Raw genomic sequence first — 26687 nt, 5'->3', positions numbered from 1 at the left:
TCTCCACAATCAGCTGTATCCATTAGTTGTCTTTTGTTGTTTGGTTAGCTGGCCTTCCATTCTGAAATAAAAGGGGATAGTTTAGAATGATGGACTAAAAGGCTTGTCAACTTGTAACATTGCTATGCTCGAGTTAGACTGGTACAAGCAGTAGAGTAGAAAGCTTAGAAATACGAACAAAAATATTGTCGCTTGGAGAGGATCAAGCCCCGCAATTATGAGAGCCAGTTTACTAATATTTACATCGATTCATCTACTCGCTTTATTTTTCCTTTTAAACAAAACACGCTGTGTCTCAAACCATACAAAATTCAAGGATCCGGGATCAAAATCATGATGCTTATTATACATGTCGAGAGTCCAGAATTTTTGCCCTACAAGGGGCTGCTCTGACGAGCTTACTCGTCCTTATCGTGTGTCGGTGCTGAGAACACAGGATTATCCACAGCCAAGATTTACATTCCGTTGAGCTGTGAATGTGCCTACCCAGCCATCGTCATCGCATCGATCAAGGCGTCTCTACACACGATTGCTTTTACATTCACCGTTCCGCGTATCCCAAGCATCAAGACCCCGGTGTTCCATTTTTAAATCCTGAAAAGATGGCAGCCGTTATTTAGTCCTAAGATACTCCATAACTAGAAAGAAAAGGGAGGAATGAACTGACAGACCTGCTACTGCAGCCTGCCTTTTGGCAGCATTACCAATCATAACGGTAAAAACAGATCTCTAGCTGGTCCAGCTGACCACCAATCAACAAGCCACAGAAATAGCATCATCCGAGTCTTCTTTTAACTGAAAACCAGAGGGATTCGCTGACGGAATCTTCCAGGGCAAGCAGAATAACAATTGAAATTCATAGTAGCTGTTAAGCATACCAATTTAAGATGATTGTGCAAAGAACTATATAACATCTTCTTCAGCTTGTCGCATTGATCTACCATGTGACCCATTTTGATCAACTCCTCAAGTTGATACAGTAGTCGCTCAATTGTGGTGTATGGGAACCAAACCGCGAATGGCTTTTTCCGTCTGATTATATCTGCTGGTCTCTGCAAAAAAATTGATGCAACAGGCCATTGTTACTACGGCTTCTTCAAGCACGGGGATATCCAGTGTATGGTGGTAACAAATAACTCATCATCCAGTGCTGTAATCTGTAAATAACCCTTTGGGCCAAGACTACAAGAAAATCATTATTGCATCATAGAGCCCAAAATTCAGTAGAGCCCACAAAAAATACAAGGTTACAAATCGTTAACATAGTGCAAATGTAGCAAGATTTAGACAAGGTTAGCCTGTGAAGAAATATTAACGTGTTTATGTCATCAAGTGCCAGGACTAGACGAAAAATTTCGTCAAGTAAAAATATGTTATAATGGGGGTAGAGATAAATGATCTTTGTTCCCAAAGAAAATTTGGTCACAAACTAACCACTCTTATTTTCTAAACAAGGAAATGATACCAGCAGAATGCACAAATATTAGAATGAACATGACAAATTCAACCCAGAACACGAAGTAAATTACCATTGATGCAAATGATTCTAAGAACTCCAGCAAGAGATTAGTGGCTTCTGTATATCGACCATAGTTAACATAAAGTTGAAATAAAGATGCAGGATTTGATTCTCGACCAGCCATTCCCCAGATCTTTTCTCTTTGACCCTCCTGCCACAACTCATTTAAATAATACCAGATTGGCAATTCAAAACGCTGTTAGATGATGATAAGAACCAACAAAGATTAAACCCTCCTTAAGCAAATGTTGAGGCAAGATAAGCATTACATAGAGAAATATGAGAGATCAGTAGGGTGTAATTAATATTTTAAGTCACAATTCTAGAAGAGTTTCACCATGAAGTTCAAATTTCTTCATTTATTTCAAACATAATAAATGCAATTTATAAGATAAGCAGGCCAGAAGGTTCAGCCAATCGCCCTCTAAGGAAACAAACATGAAGGAAAAAAGACACGTAAAGCAGGGATAAAAATGCATTTGACTTCAGGCTATTAACAAACAAAAACCTATAGAATCAAAGGGGATTGAGCCTAGAGAAAGGGTTAATCTCTCACAATATAATAAATCAAGGTTCGAATTCTTCCTGAGAGATGTGCCCACATTTAGTGCCCGACTATATCTCAAATAAGATTGCCTCCAATATAGGAGGACATCTATAAGCAATCAAAAAAAAAAACTATGGGATTTTTATGAAGAAATTGTAGGCATTTGACTTCAGCCTATAAACCACAACCAAATCAAATGATCCAAGTAGAGCATTCCAGATAGCTTCAGGTTTAGAAATTATCTAATTTTGTTTCGAGGAGCCAGATCTCAATTCAAACAGGCATCAGTGCACGAATGAACAGCACCTAAAAACTGCAACTTCAGGCAAGATATTACCTTGAACAATTGAACCAGCCAACGAGGCAAATCAATCTGAGAATCTGCCTGAAGAAGAGTTTCAGCAACAATAACGGGTAGCCTCTCATGAAATTCACAATATTTTACCTGCAATGTGGGAACAGTTCCATGAGAGTTAAACCAGGGAGAAATATACCTGCACAGAGAAAAAGCAGTTTCCCCAATTTATTGGAAACCATAAAATCATTTTGAAAGCCGAACTGATTATCAATGCACAAGATATATAATTGGCAGCAGCTTAATGAAAAGTTTTCCTATCCTCCCCTTAGCTGACTGATTGATTGACAAATTAATTTTGGGTCAATAAACATTAAAAGCTTGCAGAAGATACTAACAAGGTAAAGCTCCAGAGTTGCCCAATGGCTATTCCTGTCAGGTTGTGAGGCTGTAGAAACTGTAAGAGGTGAACCATGGACAACCATTTCAAGCTTGGACGATGTCAACAAATTACTGCGTGGCCTGTAATCATTAAAAAATTCTCAAGTTATGCGAGTCATAATATTTACTGAAAATAGTCTAGGTAAAAACTTTGGACATGTAAACATATTTCATCAATGCAGAATGAAAACTGAAATAAAAAAATAAATGTTAAGCAATACGAAATCTTACTCAATCCAAGTGGATTCTACTTTATCAAGACAGCATCTCAAAGATACAGAAGAGAAAACTCTTTCAAGCTCCCTAACCAGAGTCCCAGTCACACATACAAGGACACCATAAACATAGATTACAAAAATAAATAAACAATTAAAATATCAATAAAATAACTATTAGCAATCAACTGCAACTCAAGTGTGGGATGTAAACCTCTTCAGTCCTGAGCCCTTGAAAAATCTGAGAAGAATTGTGAAGGCCATATCATATAAATAGTTTTGGACAAGGAGATCAGCCAAATCTGACAGGGCTCCTTCTTTACCTTTAAAAGAGAAGGAGAAACAAATACTAAAAATTCTGTAAAACAAAACAAATTCTATCGAAACTTAACATCAATCCCTCAAAAATGGTCAGATATTTCACAAGAATTTATAGAGAATGAGCGAATGAGAGTTACCAGTATATATCCACTTAACATTTACCAGCGACAGCATGTATTCTGCTGACGTTAGCACAAACTCATGATCAAGTTTTTCAAGATCAACAGAAGATTGCCAGCTTTGACACTCAGTATCATTTTCAGCAGATACTGCATAACAACACTATCATCTCAAAACAATATGAAGGCAAAAACGGAAATCATGAATGGTGTCCAATAGTGATATAGGATAAGAAACCTCTCTCCCCCTCCTGGTCCCTTTCATTCCGCTAAAAATATAAAGCAGAATTCAAACATCTAAAATAAATCATGTCAAATTTAATAACCAGCAGCATTAGTCTCAGGATCTGTAATACTTACAATCTACGTCTACAGTTCTTCGAGCCTTTTTACTTGGATACTGTTCACTCATAAGAGAACTTCCATCAGCTGGTGGATCAATCCAGGCATGTGCTGGATGAACAAGATGCAAGGCATTAATAGCAGCAGAGATTGCATTCAGCCTCTCTTGCAATATCAATGAAGAGCCATGATAATCTTTTAGAGCCACTTCAGTCTTCAAACGAGCTGAATAGAGGTACATGTAATTCGCTGCTCGGCGCCAGTTATGTTGATGCATTTGGAATGTATAAAGCAACTTGTACAAGTTTGGCTTTGCTGATATATCTGATCTTTCAGCCTATATCCACAACAAAATTCTAAATATTAACTCAGAAACTATAATTTTTACAGCACTCAACCTACTCAGTCAAGGTCTATACCTTCCAAACAAGCTCCTGCTCTACCTTCTCCATTAAACCAGTGAGGGGAAGCTTATTACTACAAAGAATCTACAAATACAAAATAAGTATTAAGAGCACAGGGAAATTCAAATCGATGCCTGTGAACTATCTACAAAATTTCCAGGGGGAGGGGGGACAGCTCAAGCAGAATGATTAGACAAAAAGTTACAATGCTTCACAAATTAAACCTAGTACAACATTTAAGCTACTTTTCACTAGAAACTAGAAAAATTTTAGTAAAAATTTTAGTAAACAAAGTTAATGGATTTTTTGGTCATACAAACAAATTTAACAATCCTTATCCCACTAGGTGAGATCGACTATAGAGTTTGAATAACGCCATTGTGCTTTATCATTATTCAAACTTCTAGAAATATTGTTATACAAGAGGTCTCATTCAACAACTTCCATAAGAGTTTTTTTTTTTTTTTTTGGTACCTCACATGGCCCTCTCTATACATGGCCAAACCATCTCAAATAACTTTCTACCATCTTCCTCTCAATAGATGCCACACTCACTTTTTCTCGTATATGCTCATTTCAGTAATTAGACCTAGAGCCAAATAAAAAAGGACAGTTGCACATAATTGGGACCTGCACACATGCTTGATTGAACACATATGCACATAATGTAGACATTTTTAAGCTTCCCCCAACCCAAAAATTCAATCTCTCAATCATTTTAACCTAAAAACCAGAAGTCAAAATTTGACCAAACAACAATCACATGCTGATTGAAAAAGTTAAGTCTGAAAAGTTCTTCATAGTGTAACCAACCTTGATAGCACCTTGTTCATAAAGGACAATGATGAAACGTCTCAAGCAGATATATTTGCTCTCCTCATCGGGATTTGAAATTATTGCACAGTATGCATCAGAATAGTGGCCAAGATCTAAGGCAAATTTGAAGACATTCGACCATAGACGTCCCTTGATCATTGTTGCTGATTCCTCAGTTGAGTCACTCATGTGCTTCTCATCTTTCACACATAGAGCTTCATCAACTTGCTCAAGTGCAGCAAGAGCAAACTGGCAAGCACCTTCATTAATATTATACTGTTCAAATAATTGCATTGCCCATTGATAGTACTGAAGCTTCCATGCAGCAATTGATGCAAAGCCACCTGCATAAGAAAAAGAGAAGGGGGTAATCTAAGAAGCAACTAAAATCTGAGATTGCTTGTATGTTTCAGATTATTGCAGCTTGTGCATTAATAAACCCACCAAAATTAAGATATGGCAATCCTATGTCATGTGGCAAACTCTGCAAAGCCTCAGATGCACCATTCCCAGATGAAGACCTGAATTGAATTGAAAAACTTTTAGAATGAGCGTAAAAAAAAAAAGAGATATATTGCTTTTATATAAGAAGAAAATTAGAGAGCAAAATTTAGAACTTGTCGGAGAATAAGAAATCATCAAAAGTCATGCTAGAAATTTCAAGAAAAATCTAAAAAACAAAGTCAGAACTAAAACCGGGTATAAAAAAAATCAGCATGATAGGGTTGGCCAATGTCTTTGCAAATCACAATCAGAATTCCCTTGAGAAAAACAATGTCCTTGGAATTATTGGAAACCATGGCATGATTATGTTTAAAAATCTCTGTCCAGCCAGAAAAGAAAAGGCAAAAGAAGAGTTTAACCACAAAAAAGTTAACCACACAACAATATGCCCAAAATCATATTCAGTACAAAATTTCAGCCAATACAGTGCGGAATGCCTAAAAGAAGGGGAAGAAGTCATTCAATTCAAGTTCATCCAATAGCTTGTAGAAGCCAATAGCCAGATCAGGCAAATTAATTCTCTATTAATGCAAGACCACATAATACACTGAATTAAAAAAAGAAAAAAGAAATACCCCATTTATTTTTTTAGGTGATATTCATTTAAATTATTTTACCTGAAGAAACAACAAACAGCGTCAGAGACCTTTTTCTCTTTCAGAGTGCCACGCAATCCACACTGCACCTGTGCAAGAAGGGCGCAACCTAGAAGATGCTGTCGTATGCACCATCCACCATCAGCTTCTTGAATACTTTGGGACGTCTTCTCTTTGTGTAAATGAGCCTCCGCCATTGTAAGCAATTGCTTTTGAAATTAAAGTATCAGATAATTTCAGTCAAGATAAATCAGGAGTGAGGAAATATAAAAAGCACTGAACTATCACTCTAGGAAAAAGAAAAGGAAAAGAAAAAAACCTCAGCAGCACCATACTGCCCATGCTTGAAAAGGATAAAGGAGAGATCAATTGAACGGCTCAAGAAGGTAGAAAATCCTCCAGACTGGCCATAGATTATCCAACTGACAAAGTCTCTAATCTTGACAACAATGCCAAGCATATTTGAAAAAGATTCTGAAGAAAGCTGATTACCATCCACGGATGAACTTCTAGCATTCAGCAAGAAGATAAAAGCCAGTGTGAAGTCACATCTTCCAAGCTTCTCATTCCATGACCGTTTTCCCATGTTGTCTGCATCATTAATAGAATGATCAAACACTATATTAGCAGGAAAATGCATGTCTTCAATTCTATAATCCCTGTGTATAAATAAGCAATTTTGAGATGTTCTAATTATTGAGCATAAGATGTACTTTTTCTGCATTATTAAAGAGTGGTTGACGGAATTAAAATGCATGCTATTCAACCCAGATATAATTCGTGTGGATTAACTGACAAAATTGAACACATCGTGATGTGTAAGTCAGCTCTATGTGACTTATTTTTACACAACAACATCGCCAGGGCAGCAAGAATTGGGTATAACTGAAAATCTGAACATAATAAGGACTAAAATATTTTAGTATGATGCACTTTGACCCTTTGCGGAATTATAATACAAGGCATTCAACCTTTTCAAAATTTACATTTGATAATTGAACCATGTACAATAGCATCCCCATGTGCCACAAAATGCTAGTTTTACCCAATTTGTCGAATGGCTCAAAGCATCTAACTGTTGAAAAGCTTAATTGCAATAAGACCTAACTTGCCCTAGATTACAGATTCTAAAGGGCCCAGAGTTATGGTCAATTTAAGACTTAATTTTTCTTTTAGGACACAAGCACAATTCTATAGTAAGCTTTATGAAAGCCTTCAATTTTTTTGTTTTTAACCTTATAAGGGTAGAAAAGAAGACGTGTAATGTAACCCCCCCATTCCTCATACTGTTAAATCCAATTTCATCATATTAAACTCGATAATGTGGTGATTAGAAGAAAGATACATCATAAACCTACCGATTTGTAATGAAGAGAGTTTATAATTAAAATCCTCAATTACAGTTGGTGCAGATGGTGTGATAGCAAAGAAGATGACAACTAGCCACTCAAAAATAGTTTCTTGAAGCATAGGAACTAACTCAGTTTGTATTCTGGTTATATCACCATGTGACATATGGATCTGCAAAAGCAACCAAAAAAATCAGCAATAAATGGTGCAACAACATAAGTTGCTACAAATGCTATAAAAACTATTGTGCAGCTTAGCCCCCATAAAATATGTTAAAAGAATGGGGAAACAATAAATTCTACAAGCAGGAAAACAACATTAACAACAAAAACAAGTTTACACTGACCTGCCCACTGATGTCCAATAGATAGCTTAGGAATAAAAGAAAGTCCCAGGCAGACTCATACATCACCTTTGCAACCTGATAAGTAGCATGGACTACAACGGATGAATTGACATTTGACGATTTTTCAAAATCAAAGTTGTGCACAGTTTTATGTGGAACCAAAAATTTCAGAAAACCCTCAATTACATCTAATATCCTGCCCCATGATGCAGCCTTCTTGTACAACCCTTGAAGAGATAAGAACATATCAATAGAAAGCCTCCTCAGATTTCTATGATCTGCAAGCTCCTTTGACAGAATTATTTCATTCCCAGGAACAGATGCATGGACAACTGGACCCAATGAACCATATCCAGTTTCCAGAATCTTCACTATACAATTAATAATATCTTCAGAAGAGATAGCTGGGCTACTTAGAAGTGACTCATAAAATATAGAAGAAGCCATTTTGCCCAACTGTTGGCTAAAACTCAAAACACATCTGATCAATTCTGTTGGAATTTCATGCTCAAGATCATCATCAAGTAAATCCACAAGACCTGTGAGATCACCACCTTCTCCTGAAAAGACACAGAATATGAATGGAAGAAAAATTGAGGAAAGAAAGAAAAATCACGGTACATAAAATAATGAGCATGTAATTAAGTGAACAAAAAGAAGGGCTTGATCAGCAGGATAGATTAACATTGGGGTGATGTGGATTTGGATCTTTTGACGGCCTCTCTAAATTAGGGAGTTTAACCCCCTCCACTTTCTCTTTTATCTTTCCTTTTCATTTATAAGAGGAATATCCCACCCCACATCATTGTAACATGCTAACTTCCAAATAGTACCCTCGTTTTTTATTGAACCTTCAACCAAATGGGTTATCTTCCTCGCTCTGCACTCAAACCAGAACTACCAATCCAGCCATGGGAGAAAAGCTAGAATTTGTTTTGTACAAAAAAGAAACTTGGACAAAAAAGGAGGTACAGAGAAGTGACCATAATTACCTTCTATAATCCGCTCAATATCTTCCAGAGACCGAAAAAGTGATATTGAACTTTTTCTAATTAAACCAACCGCATTAGTAGAGGAGTCAATGAGCAAGCCACATGATGCATTGATCTTGCACCAATTATGGAAGTAGTGGGCACAGAAATACTTCCAGCATTGAAATATGGGCATCTTTTCAGTTCCAACCTATCAGAGGAATCTTGTCATTTTTAATACGCCAGATTGATCCTTCCCAACACTGAAGGAAAAACAACAAGAATGAGAAGAAATGTTTTCCAGATATGAAGATAACAACCTCATGTTCAATAGCTGAAAGTATCTCCTTTTTTAGTCCATTTGTAGTTAACGCTTGGAACTCAGATTCCACCAAGTGCTTTTTATACTTGATAAGAGTTGCATGCAAAACAGAATTATGATGCACACCAGGAAGAAGCAGCCTGCGTAAGAAAATTGAAGATACAAAAGGCACCATATCATCCTGCAGAAATAGCACGGAGTAATAATTGTGAGTAATATCTTTAACAAAAGAAGTAAAATACTGGCAGTTGATGCATGGCAAGCCAACAGAAAACCATATCACAAGACACTAAATTCATTCAGACACATTACAACTGCATATCTCCCCTACTCATCACAACAGAGGTGTGGATAGTTTGCTAATTAAAATCAAATTCCCTAAATACCCCTTGCTCTAATTACCTAACTGGCCTTTATACTACAATTCTCCTAATTATCCATTTAGTTCAACAAGTAACATCTCTTCGTCTTCGTCCCTTTTACTTTACAGAAAATGAGGGATAAGTTTCTGCTGCTCATCACTGGAGAAGTAAACAAGGATATTAAGCGTGCAAGGCATGTTTCCACTGGAAACAAATGGAGTCTGCTTCACCATGGACTTGCACATTTTACATTCGTATTGCATTAGTTAAATTATTGCTTAGAATCATGTAGTAAAAAACCCATCAAATTAAATGATACGACATCACAAGTACCATTTTAAATAACATTCATGTGCACCCAATGCCCTTGGAATAGGGTGAGATGGGGTGATTTGAAGCCCATCCTAGCCCACCCCTTAGAACCTAGTTTTTAAAGCCACTCCAAGGGTGTTTTAAAATGGGTTAATTTAATTCTTAACCATTTCCATTTTTATGAACCCTCTCCCCTTGTCTTCTTTTCCTCAAAGGGTTAAAATCACAAAAATAATCTTGGAATTTCACCCTTCAAAACCCATAATGAGATTGTAACATCCAAACAACAACAGAGTGGATAACCATCGTGTGCCCCCCTACCCCCTGCCCGACCAGGGAAAAAGAAAATCTCCAGCAGCACTCTTCAATCATGCCTTGGATGACTGGCTTTAAATTTTAGAAAGATAATGGAAGATTCCACGTAAGCCAATACCTTGGAAGATGAAAATAATAGATGTGAAATCTGCAAAATTTCATCTGCAAGATGATCTGAACCCTGAAATAGTTGATCAGCCACAAACTCTTCTTGTAATGCATAAGAAATTCTTCTTCCCTGACAAGATAGGGTAATTAATTGAGCTTGAACAGTCACATTCCGAATTTAGCGAATCACCCACATGCATAACAAAGTCATTTAACAGCAAACTAAGTTATCTTACTTATATCAACAAATAAATAGAAGACCTCAACTATTTGACAGGTGTGGTGCAATGTCACCATACAAGGACCAAACTTCAGCTATATTTGAGCTCAAAACCAACTGCTTTAGCCCCCAAAAAAAAATGAACAGCTTACTACCATCTTTATTTAACACCAGACTACTTAAAATCATTGGAGATTGAATATTCAGTTTATACTACAATTACTATGGAGCGGCAGTCAATTAAACAGATTGATAGGAACAAGCTCAAAAAAGGTCACATACTCATCAGTATTTGCAGAAAACATGTGTGATAGTAGTTCATCATCCTTTAGTATCCATATCTTGTCTGAAGTTAGTTTGACATCAACGCATCCTCCCTGGAAAAAAACTACAGATGTATGACATTTGGTGCAGATGGAAAGTCACATCTAATAGCTTAAATCAAATTAACATGAGGGGGCCAGCAATATACCTCCTCCAAAGAAATATTTTGTACAGAAGACTTCATTGAGAAAATTATTCTTTCACTAAAATTATATTGGATATTGTGTATAGAGATCATCTCCAAGCTTTCGTCCTTCAATGTAGACCCAAAAAAATCAATAATCGAGAATTATAGCAAATCAAAAGGTTAAAAAAAACAATAATGTTTATTAATCATACCTATTATACATTACAGTCTCCAAAAGGACAATACAGATTATCTTTCACAACTTGAGATGTCAAATAAAATCCTAATGATGTCTCACTATTTTGAAATAGAAGTACAAAAAAGTGTGCGCATTATATAAAGTATGGTTCTAATTTAACATGAGTTCCACAGGCTCATGGCATGGTTTGCAACACACAGAAGTGAGACGCAGCAACATCACAAAATCCAAGGTATCTTGGAGCCATTTAAATATTTTGTTGTGTCCAATACAAGTGTCCAACAAGTGACAAGCACAAACACAGCTCCTTTTTTAAAAAAAAAAAAATCTCCTTGACAGTTTATTAAACAAGATAAGGGATTCAAACCTACAGCCAAAGTGACACAAAAATACAATGAAATTAGATAAAACAATGACCACATGGTGACTGGGAAGCAAGCCCAAAGCTTGACTAAATAATTTTCCTGACAAGGTTGCTTGCTTGAAAATGAGGCAAAGATGGGTGATAAATCTAGTTGTTAGGTAAATTAATTGAACTTGAATTGTTTTGAATTTAATATAGACCAAAGTAGCATCAAATGCGTAAGTCCCATGCCAATATGGAATGCACTACGATATACTTAAGTCTCAGGAACCAACCTAGTTAGTCCCTATCCATTAACAATAAATTTGTAACTATCAAATGCCACTGTTTATCAGGTAAACCATGATGCTATTATCTTAATAGGACAAAACAAAGAAAATTAAAAACTGGCAAATTCAATTTCATGAGTTCTACCACAAGAACTTTGTACTTCTTTTCTATTTTCCTTATTTAAATGTTAAAATGTAACTCTTCTAAAATCAATTTAAACTACATCTACCCAAATGAAATTATTATTACAACTTACTTCGTCATTTTTTGTATTCTCATTCCAAAAGTGACAAATTAGTTTCAGTAGGCCAACTAATCTGATTCAAGTTGGCTAGTGAATACTAAAGTAATTTTTATTAACCAGGCTCAAATTCGTATCAGTTATGCTAAATGATAAGATGACATTATAGATATATTTACTTTGGCCAATAAGACGTACATACTCACTTTGAAGTTTGAACATGAGATGATTAACATCTTTAGACACATTTATTTAACAAAGATCAGCTACCTATGCAGTTTTCAAGAGTTTAGATGATGCATGACTCAAATGAAAACTCTAGGTATCAAGCCACAAAGCTTCTGGTGTATATACTAACAGAACATAACAAGGATAAAATATAAGTGTAAGTGGTTTTTATCAATATCAATTGATTTTGAAACCATAAGTTTCATACCGATGTATGTGAGTACAAAATTGCTAATGGAATTGTACTTGAATCCAAACAAGGTTGACCCGCCCATAATTTCATAAAGCTAGCGCCTGAATCACAGAACGTTGAGGTATAAGTACATAACTCTCTGTAAGTGGGGTAAACAGTAGGAAAGGAATGCATGATATTATCATTAACTAGAGAAAAGGAAAGATTGTAATACATTCTCAACTGTATTTTAAGCTCTATGATAAAAGTGAGAGAGGCATTATGTATCATCACTCAAAAAGGAAATTGTTAAGCAACACCAACCCAAAAAAAAAAAAAAAAAACCAAAAGCCCTTCCACAAGCATTTGAGTACTATAAGAAATATAAATCTCCCCTTTTCTTTCCACCACATATAAAGAATTTGTTCAGCTGAACTTTAGTTTCCCTTTTAAATCATCCAGTTAATCATCTTTAAAAGTCTGCAAACATATGCAAAATCACGAGATGCAAAAAAGAAGGCATAAAAAGTTTTGAATTCATCTTTAAGAAACCAGGTTTGACATCAACTCCGGTCACAACATGACCTTCAAACTTCCCCCACACAATCCACCATTTCTATCATACCCTTTTCTGCTCTCAATTCCAAAATTTAGAAGTTAGATCTTGAAATCCTCAAATCAAGTGCTTCTGCAATGCCTGCTGCAGCTTTCCTAATTTATCCCACTTTTTAGGACGTTAATACCGTAAAAACCAATGATAATAGTCTTTCTAATATTAAAGAGCCGCACTTGTTTAAAACGCATGTCTAAGATAAACAGAAAAGAATATAAAGACAGGATCAAAGTTTAGGACTAGAAACTACCTGTCATGGTTGTAGTGCCCAAAGTATGACTAAAGACCCTGGAATTACATGCGAGATCCCAAACGCGTAGTAATCCATCCAAATGAAGTACAAATAGGAATCTTTTACCATGAAGCTCGTACATCACCATGTCTTGTACCAAACTCACCATTTTACCCCTATAAGACATGTTCAGTGAATAGTGTACAATTCATAAATCATAATGCAATTGAAAATTGAAAAATCCAAGAAATAGGAGATACCAAAAGACTGGAAAAATTAAAAAAAAAATATACCCCATGTTCAATAATACAACATCTTTTGATTACTCAATATTAATTAATATCTCTAAAAAAACAATACCTTGACATAAGGCCCCACAATCGACTGATTCCAGCTTCATCTCTAAGCTCAACCACAAATCCTTCAGGGAAACATAGATGCATTATAAACCACCGCAAGAAATAAGTTAAATAGAGAAGGCTCCAGATATAGAGAAAAATAACATTGATGCTTCACAGTGAAATCCACGACAAGAAAAGCGATGCTGATCATCAAAGTGGTAAAAAGAAACTCGGGCAACTGCATGGAAGATAAAATGTGCAATATGAAATCGTTTAGGAGGAACCACTCCACATCAATAGGGAGAAGTCACACGAATGCAAACTCAATTACCCAGAGGATATGCAAATTGCAATATTATGAATTGCAATGAAAAAAGCCAAGAGACGGGGGATGAAACAAGCCAGCTAATGCACATATCAATACTTGAAAGTAAATAGCAAAGTTAATCATACCAGCAGCATTTGGATCAAGTACACCGAGCTGAAAACAGCAAACAGAACCATCATTTCTGCCAACAGCAAGACACCCGGAAGTCGCAGTCACCGCAGTCACTGGCATTTGATTAGAATAATCGCGCACATTAAGCTCTGTAAGCTCGTGAGTTGGGAAGACGGAGCAGGAAGCATATGCAGAAATATCTCTAATTTTCAAGAGGTAAGCCACCCCAGATACAGTTAATACATAAAGCAAGAAGGGGAATCTAGAACTGGCAGTAATCTGCAATTAACAAAAGCGTCAATTGAGTCAAATAGCTTACAGGATAATGTCGACGGCATACAAGTGATCAATAAAACAAAATATCACCCAATTATATTGGGTCAAAAATGCATGCAGTGTGATGTATAATGAATGTATAACCTCATTTTTGCAGATGAAAGCAAATGGACAGAGCGCGTCAGCGAAAGTGAACCTCAATCCAGTTTTAGGAAATTCTTGGGAAGCACGGATCTCCAGCAACTCTAATGCTTGAGGCTGCGTTTTGTGAATTCTCCTGTGAGAAGAATCCACAATGATGGTTGTTAGTAATAGCGTCAGTTTTTTTTTTTTTAACTGAAGAATGCAATAGACATGCTACGAAGCAGACAGCATAGGTAGAGCTAGAAATTGACAAGAGGACAGGAAGAGGAAGCGTACCATATCAGATAAGTAGAAGGACTTCCAATGACAAAGCAAGAGGCGCGGTCCTCATTGGGAGGTCCAGGAGTGGCAGTCCCACTGTCATCAGCAGTGGCGGCACTGTTGGGAGAAGAAGGAACGGACAATTCAATCCACTTGACGGCATCGTTACTGATGATGGGAACTTCCTTCCCCGCCAATGTCGACCCACTTCCCATTTTCTTCGTCGTATCCTTCCGAATTAAGCCCCACCAAAACCCTAAACCCTAATGCAGGGTTCGCGGTTTAGAACAGCATAAGCTGACCTCTCGATACAGGAAACCGGAGCGGAAGAGTCGTAATAATGGAAAGCGCATGGCGCCCAAAGTTATTAACCCCGAAAAAAAGAATCAAAAAATCAAAAGGAAGATCATGACAGATGATAACATCGCGTTTTAACTTCCCACAAACAATAATAAATATAAAATAATTTATCCACTCATTTTAAAAATATAAAATAATAATATCTTAAAATATTAAAAATATTTTTTTATTTTTGACATTCAACTTTTTTTTTTAAACCAAAACAGTCCATTTTATTAATTATCAAAAATAAAGTATTACACACGTTAAGCCACCTGTAAAACAGCCAAAAAAAAAAACCTACCGTTCAAGCTTCAGAAAAAACAAATAGCAACAAAAAGTAAACAATACAACCTACCCAACCAATAAAACAATATAAAGTAAATTTTTTAAAAAATATTTTATATTTTTAATGAAGAATATAACATTAAAATGTATAAAATTCTTTTAAATTTTAAAATAGTTATATTGTTTTATGGTATGTAGTAATAGTTTTGAGGATATGAACGTAAGCGACCAGCAGAGGGGGAAGTCAGCTCGTGTCGTGAGATGTTTGGTCAAGTCCTATAACGAGCGAAACCCTCGTTTTGTGTTGCTGAGACATGCGCCTAAGGAGAAAGTCTTTGAACCGAAGTGAGCCGAGGAGCCGAGTGACGCGCCAGCGCTACTAATTGAGTGCCAGCACGTAGCTGTCAGTAAGAAGGGAGCCGGCGCCTTTCGAATTCGAAGCACTTTCGTTTGTGCGCTGTTTGTTTTTTGATTGCAGCTAGCGCGCTTTACTAAATAGAAAGGAGCGGAGCAGCTCGCCCCTATCGAATAAGCTGGAGAGGCCTTCTAACGTAATGGGTCGCTCGAGCGCCCTATCAGATCAAAGGCGAGGGCTAATGGCGCTTGTTTAGTAAAGTCCAGTTTTTGGCCTTATCTTGCAGGTGACGACGACGTCGAGTTGGTTGGCTAAGGAGAAAGACTCGGCATTCAGGCGAGCCGCCCGGTGGTGTGGTACGTAGTGGGTTTAGTACGCCCCGCCAAAACGGCTCCGAAACAAACTAAAAGGTGCATGCCGCACTCACGAGGGACTGCCAGTGAGATACTGGAGGAAGGTGGGGATGACGTCAAGTCCGCATGGCCCTTATGGGCTGGGCCACACACGTGCTACAATGGCAATTACAATGGGAAGCAAGGCTGTAAGGCGGAGCGAATCCGGAAAGATTGCCTCAGTTCGGATTGTTCTCTGCAACTCGGGAACATGAAGTTGGAATCGCTAGTAATCGCGGATCAGCATGCCGCGGTGAATATGTACCCGGGCCCTGTACACACCGCCCGTCACACCCTGGGAATAGGTTTCGCCCGAAGCATCGGACCAATGATCACCCATGACTTTTTCGTAGCAGTCCATATGATCTAACTCGTAATGAAATTCATCAGTCTGCTGTTACAGCAAGTGAAGAGAAGATAGATCTCGAGTTTCAGTTTGAAGCCCTAAAGTCAGCTTCTTTTAGTTGAATCCCACCCCTGGTCTAAGCCATTCAACGTGTTTAAGCTAGTGCTTCTGTCTTCTCTGCGATTGAAGTTGCAGTGGTAACAAAATTATTTTTAATTCATGAATATAATTTATTTTTATTCCTTTATTTCAGTAACTTCTTAACCCATGATCTAATAACTTCCTAACCCAATGATTCCTCTTTCAGATATGGTCAGTTATTCAGTATTATATCATTCTAATAGCAAATTAATATAAATAAACAAATAAAAACTGAATTATAAACGTATGACTTAATAAAATAATTACATTAAATTCTTTATATGTTATTAATTAATATAATTCTCATTTATAATTTAATTAAATATATATGATTTATGAATTGAGTAATTAACAGATAATTTCCTAATCCCACGATTCCTCTTTCTGTGAAAAAATACTGCCCAATTTAGTAATATTTCAAATACCTTGATTCTATAAAGCCACGTAGGATTCTGCTTCCAAAATTAATTTTAATCTGTGAACATAATTTTATTCCATTAATCCTTCATTCCAACAATATCCTACTCTGATGGTTATTTAAACTTTGGTTCGTAATATTCTAATCAATTCCTAACTCCACAATTCCTGTAGGATTTGGTTTAATTTAATTTTTAATTCTTATTTCATATATATGACTACATCTTATAATTTAATATAAAATTCTCTTTTAATTAATTCAAATTAACTTGAATTGATTCTATACTTTAGATTAGATTTAAATGTTAGTTGGTAATATCCCAATAAATTCGTTACTCCACAATTCAAGTTAGATTTTTTTTAATTTTTAATTTTCATATATAAGTGGATTTTATAATCAACTAATGTCGGGATCATGGTGCTAAATTAATACAAATCACTTTGAGTTATTGATTCTAAATTTTAGATTTTGATTTATATGTGACTGGTTGAATTCCAATAGCTTCCTAGACTCCACGATTGATGTTTGATTCAATTTGGGAGTTTTTCAAATTCAAGCATATTATTGCTATTTATAAAAAAATTATTAATGTAATTTTATCTATAAAATTATCAATTTGGGAGCCAACTATAATTGATTAAATTAATGTATTTTATTAAAAATAATATAATATCATGATCCCCATGTTGCTTGATTTAATATATACCATACCCTCCTAATAATAGTGATCCCTATATTTTTGGAATTTAATTTAAGAAAGAATTTCCTAATATAAATTCCTTCTAACGACTAAGATTTGGTGTGTATTTAAATTTTAAAAAATTTTTATAAAAAATTATACCCATGTCATTTTAATATTTTTTTAGAGATAGTGCAATTATTATATCAACTTTATCTTATATAATTAATTAATTAACTGTTAATAAATGCTTTTTTCTATACATGTATTTACATTTCACAAGAATTGGGTAGTTACATATTTATTTGACTATATAAATTTTAAAATTTTTCCATTTTTGAGTCAATTATATATCTATTAAATGTGGTGCCTAATAATGATTAATCTTATTAAATATGGTTTTATGTACATCATTTATTTCTAATTGCATAATTTCTTTAACAAATATTTTTGACTATATAATGATATTATTTCTCATCATCAATCAGCTATACATTTAAATAAAGTGAATTTCCCATGTTCCATTATCTCCCCTCTCTCATATAGTTGTAAACGTGGGTGTTTATGTGATCGTGTGGGTTGTTGGAGATAAAGATAGCAAGTCTCATATATAAAAACTGAGTGAGTGCACTAATGATTGCAAGAACTTATTATTCTTCAATACTCACCGTGAATCCATCATTTTCTGACATTGATGAGTTATTCAAGAAAGCTGCCTTGCTCGCCATTGAATACTCCAAAGCATCTCCTATATGGTGGTGTCCTCCTCCAGAATTTGTCGGCACTACCACTGTGAAGAGGTGCTTGAACTAGAGTCAAAGATAGTTTGACTTCTCATCTCTTATAACATCTGATGGAGTGAAGAGTGAGGCAGTAGAAGCAAATGATGAACTTGACAATATTGGTGGTCTTATAGCATCTGATGGAGTGAAGAGTGAGGCAGTAGAAGCAAATGATGAACTTGACAATATTACTGGACTTGTAGCATCTGATGGAATCAAGAGCGAGGTGGTAGAAGCAAGTGATGAATCTGCTGATAGTAGTAGTCCTACAACATGTGTTCCATTTAGGCGCTCTAAGAGAACCAAGAGTATGCCATTTTGGATGATGGACTATTATGTATATATGTGATGTATGTTTAAAATTTAATTTTAATTATGTTTTATTTGCAAATTATGTTTAGTAGGCTATCGAACATCTTGTAAGCGAACTCTTTGTGTGTGTTGGTTATATATTTCTATATATTAATTTGGTTGATTTTGCTAGGTGTGTGAATGTCTATGCTAATATGCACTACAAATATATAATTTATGAGATATTTATTCTGTGAAATTAAAGCTTTTATTTTGTGCGTGCACATTATCATGACAGTTAATGGAGACATTGAGGGGATGTGGGTCGCACATTGAGACTTCATGGGTTAAGGAAGTTAACCTGATGTGGCACTTAAAAGCAGTAGAAAAAAAGTTCAAGTTATGAGGTAAATGTGCATTGAAAAATAAAAATCATGGAGAATATGGTTATATAAATATAATAAATATATGTGTAAATAAAATAAAGAGATATATAATAACAGATATATTCATCTCAACAAACCATGAAATTTAATTAAACAACATATTTTTTATTGGCAAAATTTAAACAAAATATATTTATTATAAATTAGTAATTTTAAATTATAGTCAAATTAGCTGCCACGTTTTTTGATATTTTGCATTATTTTTAAAAATTTTATTAAATCATCATGGGCACCTTAGTAACCACCTTCGGAGATAATATGGCCATGTTGTGAGTTGGCTATTAGCCACACAAGCGCTTCTTCCTTCGTCTTCTTCTCCTTCTCTGGTATTTGTTCATTATAACCTTTTAACCACCATTTCGCCTTCCTTTATTCATTACTGTAGCATTAAGTTTGTATTTTCAACATGAATAAATGTGTGTTGGTAAAAAAAAAACATGAATAAATGTGAAATTTAAACTTCATGTACCAACACTTTTTTTTTTTGAAAAAAAAATCATTTGGCTGGTTTTGATAATCATTTTCATCATTGTGTTGTTGCTACGTGTGAACTAGAATTCTACATGTTCAATGAATCAAAGAATTGCCTATAGTAACAAGCATCTAAGCTATTATATTAGATAATTGGAGGTATACATCATTTAGCTTCTTTAATTTTGTATAATACTTTATATGAATAACCTCTTCAATCCTATTAAATTGTAGCTTATGGAATTTTTTCTTGAGAAAGATTATTATGCTATATATGTTATCACAGTTAAAATGGGTAAAAGGAAATAGACGAATGCATCTCTTGATTCTGCTTGCAACAAAGGTTAGTTTTCTATTTTAACCTTTTTCATAGATGGACATATATAAATATAATTTGTGAATTAATTGTGAAATTATATTTTAAATTTTGAGATCACAGGAGAGAAGTTATATTTTCAAATTACCGTCTTATAAATTGAGAAAAAATAAATTGATTCACAAAATTGTGTTCTATTAATTCACACGATTATAATAACATTGGTATAAAAAAATAACTAATAATTTAATTCAATTTTAATTTGACTATTGATATGATTTAATTTTCAAGAAAATGATCTAAATTATTATTCACAAAATTATTATATCAATTCAAAATTACTCGCGAAACGACAATATTCAAAAAGTTATATTTGAGATCAATATCAAGGATAAAGAAGGAAAGCGGTTTTTGGTAATTTTAAAAATAATAATTTTATATAGGAATAGGTATTATTTATATAGATATATAAAATATTTTTAAAATTAAAATTTTAAATTGTTCATTAATTGAGAAATTATTTCAAATTAGAATCTTTTAATTTGAAAAAAATTATTTATTGGCATTCACTTGTCTTTTCCACTTTTTTTTGGGGAAGTAAATAATTCTAAAGATAATGAAGATGTAATTAAAATATTACCTAAAATTAAATTGTAAAACGCTTTTTAATTTGCCAGATATTCTCTTCAGTCTAATGTCATATAAACGTGTCATACTTCACTATTGTTTTCTTTCTTCCTATGTTCAAGAATATCACATATTTTATATCCCAACACTGCAGGCCACTACTTTTTTATCTTTTACAAATAAAGTATCTTTTCATAAATTTTAAATTGATATTGTTATATATGTTTTTGAACAATCCCGTTTTTTTAGGCAATGCTCCTTTTGGAATTTTGGTTTTTGTAACAAATTTCACCTTAATTTTTCAATTAGATCATTGAATATTCACTCGACAATTTTATCTTTAAATAGTGAAAAAAGAAAAACAATGAGACTAAAATATTAATTTATCATTTGTTTTAATTTTAATGTTTGAATTTTTGAATTTAATTGCTGGGTATGACTAACTTTTCCATTTTAATCTTTCTTTACCTCAAAAAATATCACATCATCTAAAATTGCGAGACAACAATAGGTTTCTATCTTAAAAGAAAAAGAAAGCAAACAACGAGGACATTTATTGCTAGGAATGGCATAACAAGTGAGGCCTTTGGCTTAAAACTTCCTGTCAAATCCTTTTGTATTATATCCTTGCTCCGTCATATGCTTTCAACTAATTTATTTGAAATGTGAATATCTTGCACATTTGTATTTATACTTCTTCCTCTTCATCTTCTTTGATGTAAGATTCAGTGCAACCAATCAACAAGGAAAAACCTCCAACGAGCATTTGTAGCCACTCCCATAAAGTTCCCTTATACAATGTCACTAATGGTAGGTTTCTTATAATAAGATGTTATTTATAATTAACCTCGAAACTGTAGAAAATTCACATTGCATAACATTTCATGCTCCAATAATGTGAAAATTTGTAAAGAATTAAAATGTGCATTGTACTTTATTTGACTTTTGATGGTTCAACAATTGGGTTACATTGCCTTAGTTAAATATGATCGAGATGTTTATTTTGAATGAAATTTTAATGTTATATATCCATTCATCCCTACTAATGTATCTGGATGAATTACAGTGCTTCAACATACATGCTCTACATCCAACACCCACAGACAATTTGGAGTTGAACCCCCTGTTAGTTGTAAGTGTTTGAGTACAAGGTTTAATAATTGGTATTTGGTACGCATTAATTTTGTTAAATGTTTTCAATAATATACTATATATTTTGAAGGTTTATTCATGAGATGGGATTCTCATCAAGTTAATTTTTATGCAATGAACTAATATTAATAGATCATTGAGTACACAAACTTTGCAATTAAATTTTCTTTCATGTGACAATAGAAGTTAGTTGATTATTACGTGACAAATAATGTTAGAGCATGTTAATTGTCTAATTTTTTTTGACAGACAATCTATAAACATTTGATAACATCCATACAATCAAAGTTTAACATAAACATAATTTATTTTATTACTTTAATTTTTCAGCTCCCATTGATTTAGGCGACCAAGCATATCCATGTGTTCACTGTGGAGCTATTATGTGAATAAATGAATGACTTGAAAAAAATTGTTCTAACCTTCATCCAAAGTTTGGATTATGTTGTCTTCAAGGGAAAGTTGACTTGCCTAACCCAAAGCATGCTCCTTGGCAACTACAGAGGCTATTTCACTCCATAGATGATGATAGTAAGAATTTTCTTGATAATATTAAAGCATACAACATGATGTTTGCATTCACGTCCATGGGCGGAAAAGTTGATAAACGAGTAAACAACGATCGTGGTCCTTATGTGTATTGTATTAATGGCTAAAACATGCATATTGTTTAAATGAATCGTTGAACATTCATTCATGTTAGATATATTGCAGATTATATTAGATGTATTTCATTTGTGTATGTTATGATTTCATGCCTATGTCTTTTGTAGTACACTCATATCCATTATATTTAGGAAATGTTTTCTACATTTGTATTTAAATAAATGCGTGTGTATATGTGTTGATTGAGTACTGATGTAATTCCAGTTTTAAGTATGGTCGAAAACTAAATATAGTCACTTCTCTCAACAGGAATTTGAATCTTGATTCATCACATTCTGAATTCATTTATATTGCAATTTTTTTATTATTGTAATACCATCATATATTTTTAATTATTTTAAAATATATTTTTAATTATAACTTCATTTAAATAACCTCATGTAGTAATAAAAGTTGAATTAAAAATTATTATAATTCTTATAAGAGGACCCGTGCATTGCACGGGTGAAATACTAGTTTTATTAATTATCAAAAATAAAGTATTACACACGTTAAGCCACCTGTAAAACAGCCAAAAAAAAAAACCTACCGTTCAAGCTTCAGAAAAAACAAATAGCAACAAAAAGTAAACAATACAACCTACCCAACCAATAAAACAATATAAAGTAAATTTTTTAAAAAATATTTTATATTTTTAATGAAGAATATAACATTAAAATGTATAAAATTCTTTTAAATTTTAAAATAGTTATATAGAATACCCTCATATTTAAAAATTTAAAATTAATATTTACTAATTTTTACACCCTCCATTTAAAAATATAAGGCATTTTTTGAAAGATTGAATGTTCAAAAATATAAGGCATTTTTAGTCTTTCGAGATATAATCATTGCTTTTTTTAAAAATACTTTTATTGATGGTAACTTTATATTTATTATAGGGTGTTTAATAGGGGTAAATATGAAAAGATATGAATAGTTTGAAAATAAGTAACTATTTTATTAGGGGGTTAGATTCAGTTAAAAATGTCTTACTTTTTTAAACGGAAGGAGTATGTTTTTTACCTCGAACTCTCTAATTATTATTATTTAATTATTTTATTGATAAAAGTTATCATCTCGTGTTTAAAAAGACACGTAACACCTATGCAGCATCCTATGTATGATTATAATAATTTTATAAACAAATTATATATATTTTTTTCTTATTAATGATGCATAATTTCTTATTTTAAGGGATAATTTTTTATTTATACATCTCTTCTTTGACTCATGTTGACAAATAATTAAAATATTTTTTCCATGTTAGGTGTGTATTTCATTAATCTATTTGAGTGACAAGTCACATTATTACATCATTTTATTCCTCTAATCCTTAAATTTTAGCATTATTTTGAAGTTGTTTAGAGCATAATTATGGCCTTTGAAGCAATTGGAAAATTTCTACAATTTTTTTGGGCAAAATTTTAATTTTTGAAAGTTTTAGGCCAATTTTGTCAATTTTGAAAATTGTAAATTTGAAAAAAGCGAGAATCTAATATTTTGTTATAAATGAGTTCTTCTTTGATCCCATTAGTTTAATTTGAATTCATCATTTTTAGTTTGTAAATAATTTACCATTTCATTTATTATTTAGTACCTTAACTGTACTCCCTAGTTACCTTCAAAGTGTATTAGGTTAGATTTTCCTAATCAAAAAATTAAGGTAAACTAATCATAACTCTTTTCTACTAACCCTCTTCCATATTTCCACATCAAATCATTTTTCTATTTTTTATAATTTTTCACCTAAGATGGATGAATTTAAATTAGTGCATTAATTTTGTTCTACACTTCTGCCAATAGGACATTTGACTATATAGGGTAAGGGGATTCAAAATTGACTTGTTGACTATAGGAGGGTGAGGTCTCAACCCTTTGTCAAGATCATGGTTCATTTGATAGTGAACGAACAGAGTGAAATTCAAGAATATCATAAGAGATAAAGAAGATAAAAAAAATTTAGATATTTTAGTTTTACTTTATTTAATTCATACATTCTCTTTTTAGGTCAGACTTGTCGCCCACAATCTAATGGTGCAAGCTTCTACCTTGTTCCCCACTCATCTATCTTGACTCTCAATTTCTCTCCAAGAAAGTTTTTAAATAGAAGGCCAGGGGTAGCCTCAAGGAGAGCCACCATCTTTAAAATTTCATTCTTATTCTCCTATTTTCTTCCATTATCTAGATCTGAACAAAGCTTATTTTCTTCATTTTCTTTTCATTTTGCCAAATATATATTTCATTATTAACACCACTATTCACTATTTTTTAGATTTCAGAGTTTCATTTTCACTCATCTTCACACGCTTTAATTCATTTACACTAATTTCTAATCCCTCACGCCTAATATGATCAATTTAGTTTATAAGATTTTAGAGAAAATTTCCACAGAGAGCTAAGTTTTTAAGCCCTTTTGGGTGTAGTAAAGCTCTTAAGGCCACTGGATTATTTGAACTACTTTCACTCTTCTCTTTAATTGAGTTTACTTAGTAGCTTTACTCTATTTAAATCTTGTAATGTTGCCAAATTTGAGATTCTAAATTTATATAGCATTTTCAATTAATGAAGTTTAATCATTCCTTACATTACTGTGCTGTCCATTGATTTTATTTTATTATTCTATTGATTCCCTTGAACATTTGAATTTCATCCTCTCGATTCACAAAAGTGAGTAATGATTATGCGTTTTGTGTAAATTAAAGAGTGAGACGTATTCTCAATTATACTAGATTTAGTCATGGTCTAGCAAGGGTGTAACTTAAGAAATTAACTAGACTTATCAGGTGGAACTTAACCACACTTAATTTTCTAAGATTTTAGTGAATTTTAAGTGTGAATTTAGGGATTCCTAAACAAGTTTCGAACCTAATTGAAAAGTGAAGGTTATTTATTATTTTATTGCAAATGATGAGGCATCTACACTTTCAAGGGGCTATCATTATCACTTGCATTTTTACATCTTATTTCTTGTTCTTTCCTATTTCAGTTTGTTTATTTCCTTTAATTAAGAAAATCCAAAAATAATTTAAATTATATCATTTTAAATTCAAATATTTTATTTTTAGCCAATCCAACCTCACATATCTACTCGTTTCTTTTAAGTGAAGTATTTTTCTTGTACCTTGAGACTTTAAGACCTTCTTGAGAGATCAATCCTGATTAGCTACTATTCTTTATTAGTAATCTAGCTTGGAATTAAATTTGAAGCTGAGCCAACTAGGCTACATCAATGAGAAACTCTATTAATAAGACAACAAAGTTAATAACAAGGGGGCTTTGAAAAAATAAAATAAAAGACCAAGGGGTTAATTCAAAATGTTTAAAGATGTGGGGAGTTATGTGTAATTACATAAAAGTTTAAGGGAATTTTATATATTGTAATCTTTATATAATTAGGTGTGTGTGTGTTCCTAGCAAATTGTTCGTTGAATTTAAAAAATACAATTGCTAATGCTAAAGATACAAAGTCTCAAATATAATAAAAGAATCACCAGACTCTCTTACCTCAATTCACTCAAATGTAATGATGCAAACACTGATATAAAATAACCTTTTACACCCTCATATCTAAACCGATTCATGTGCATATAGTGTAGAAATAGAAGGTGGTGGCATTTTTGTAAATAAAAAAGTGACTGTGATAATATCTATACTAGTTATAATACATGATCGGTGTAGATTCTATTTTGTTTTTAAAACTGATGTTAGAATATACTAACACAGGATAAATGAAGTAGCTAGTGTGTTGTGGCATCATTTTCTCCCCTTGTTATTCCTCATCATCATTTCCTTGTAATCACAAAGTTTAAGTTTAACAAGTGGACCTTTAGTTTCACGTGCAATTTTATACTTCTCTTGCTTCACCTCTGGGTTACACTCTTAGTTTAACAAGGTAGGCGAGCGTGATGAAACTAAAGAAGATGAGACACACATTAGCATGCATCGTGAAGAAGGTGATCATATGTCCTCAACCTCCTGATTTTACAACATGCCTCTAATTAATTTCCCCAGGTGTCACTTAAATGTCCATTTCATTTTCAATGAATTTTAGTTGTTCAATTCTTGTCTTCGAGGATTGACATAGAAGCACATTTCAACTTAACATTGTCGGGACAAATTTAAGTTTCATCAACAGGTGTAGAGTTGCCTTTCTAAGCAGCTGCACGATCTTTTTTGTTTTTGGTAAAGTGATGTACAATCCTCCAAATTTTGGGCTTAGTACAGCACCTTATTTGAGAGCAAATTGGGCATCATTTTGAGTTAAGCATTGGGCATGACATTTCTCATTCCTTTCTTTTTGTTTTTTTAGGCTTTGATTTTTTTTATATATTTTATAGTAT

The 26687-nt window shown here is 33.4% G+C and overlaps 1 protein-coding gene across 1 annotated transcript; it reads right to left on the bottom strand.

Annotated features, from left to right (window-relative positions):
* Nucleotides 1-151: 151 nt before the first annotated feature.
* LOC129305617 (nuclear pore complex protein NUP160-like) lies at nucleotides 152-14871 on the bottom strand. The gene is made up of 25 exons (XM_054945602.1): nucleotides 14672-14871; nucleotides 14396-14528; nucleotides 13990-14254; nucleotides 13556-13616; nucleotides 13251-13371; nucleotides 10216-10335; nucleotides 9107-9289; nucleotides 8808-8997; nucleotides 7816-8375; nucleotides 7478-7640; nucleotides 6439-6710; nucleotides 6141-6328; nucleotides 5464-5540; nucleotides 5017-5363; nucleotides 4219-4287; nucleotides 3818-4136; nucleotides 3476-3607; nucleotides 3232-3340; nucleotides 3034-3105; nucleotides 2760-2883; nucleotides 2404-2511; nucleotides 1530-1670; nucleotides 879-1052; nucleotides 705-795; nucleotides 152-594 (listed from the first exon to the last, which is right to left on the bottom strand). Exons 1-24 carry the CDS (start codon nucleotides 14869-14871, stop codon nucleotides 754-756), a joined length of 4170 nt encoding a protein of 1389 aa, XP_054801577.1. The 3' UTR covers nucleotides 152-594; nucleotides 705-753.
* Nucleotides 14872-26687: the final 11816 nt, after the last annotated feature.

The sequence above is a fragment of the Prosopis cineraria genome, unplaced genomic scaffold (genome assembly GCF_029017545.1).
Source record: "Prosopis cineraria cultivar Desert tree isolate PC_DT_omini unplaced genomic scaffold, ASM2901754v1 PC3, whole genome shotgun sequence".
Classification (NCBI taxonomy): Eukaryota; Viridiplantae; Streptophyta; class Magnoliopsida; order Fabales; family Fabaceae; genus Prosopis; species Prosopis cineraria.
The sequence above is the reverse complement of the archived record's forward strand: the minus strand, read 5'-3'. Positions and strand labels throughout refer to the sequence as shown.

What these genes read in the sequence shown, in the direction of transcription:
- LOC129305617 (XM_054945602.1), bottom strand. Translation starts at nt 14,871, where the DNA reads ATGGGAAGTGGGTCGACATTGGCGGGGAAGGAAGTTCCCATCATCAGT. An exon ending in ACTCTCTTCATTACAAATCG is followed by an intron (nt 6,711 to 7,477) that starts GTAGGTTTATGA and finishes TTAATGATGCAG; the next exon opens with ACAACATGGGAAAACGGTCA. An exon ending in GCTGTTTGTTGTTTCTTCAG is followed by an intron (nt 5,541 to 6,140) that starts GTAAAATAATTT and finishes AATTCAATTCAG; the next exon opens with GTCTTCATCTGGGAATGGTG.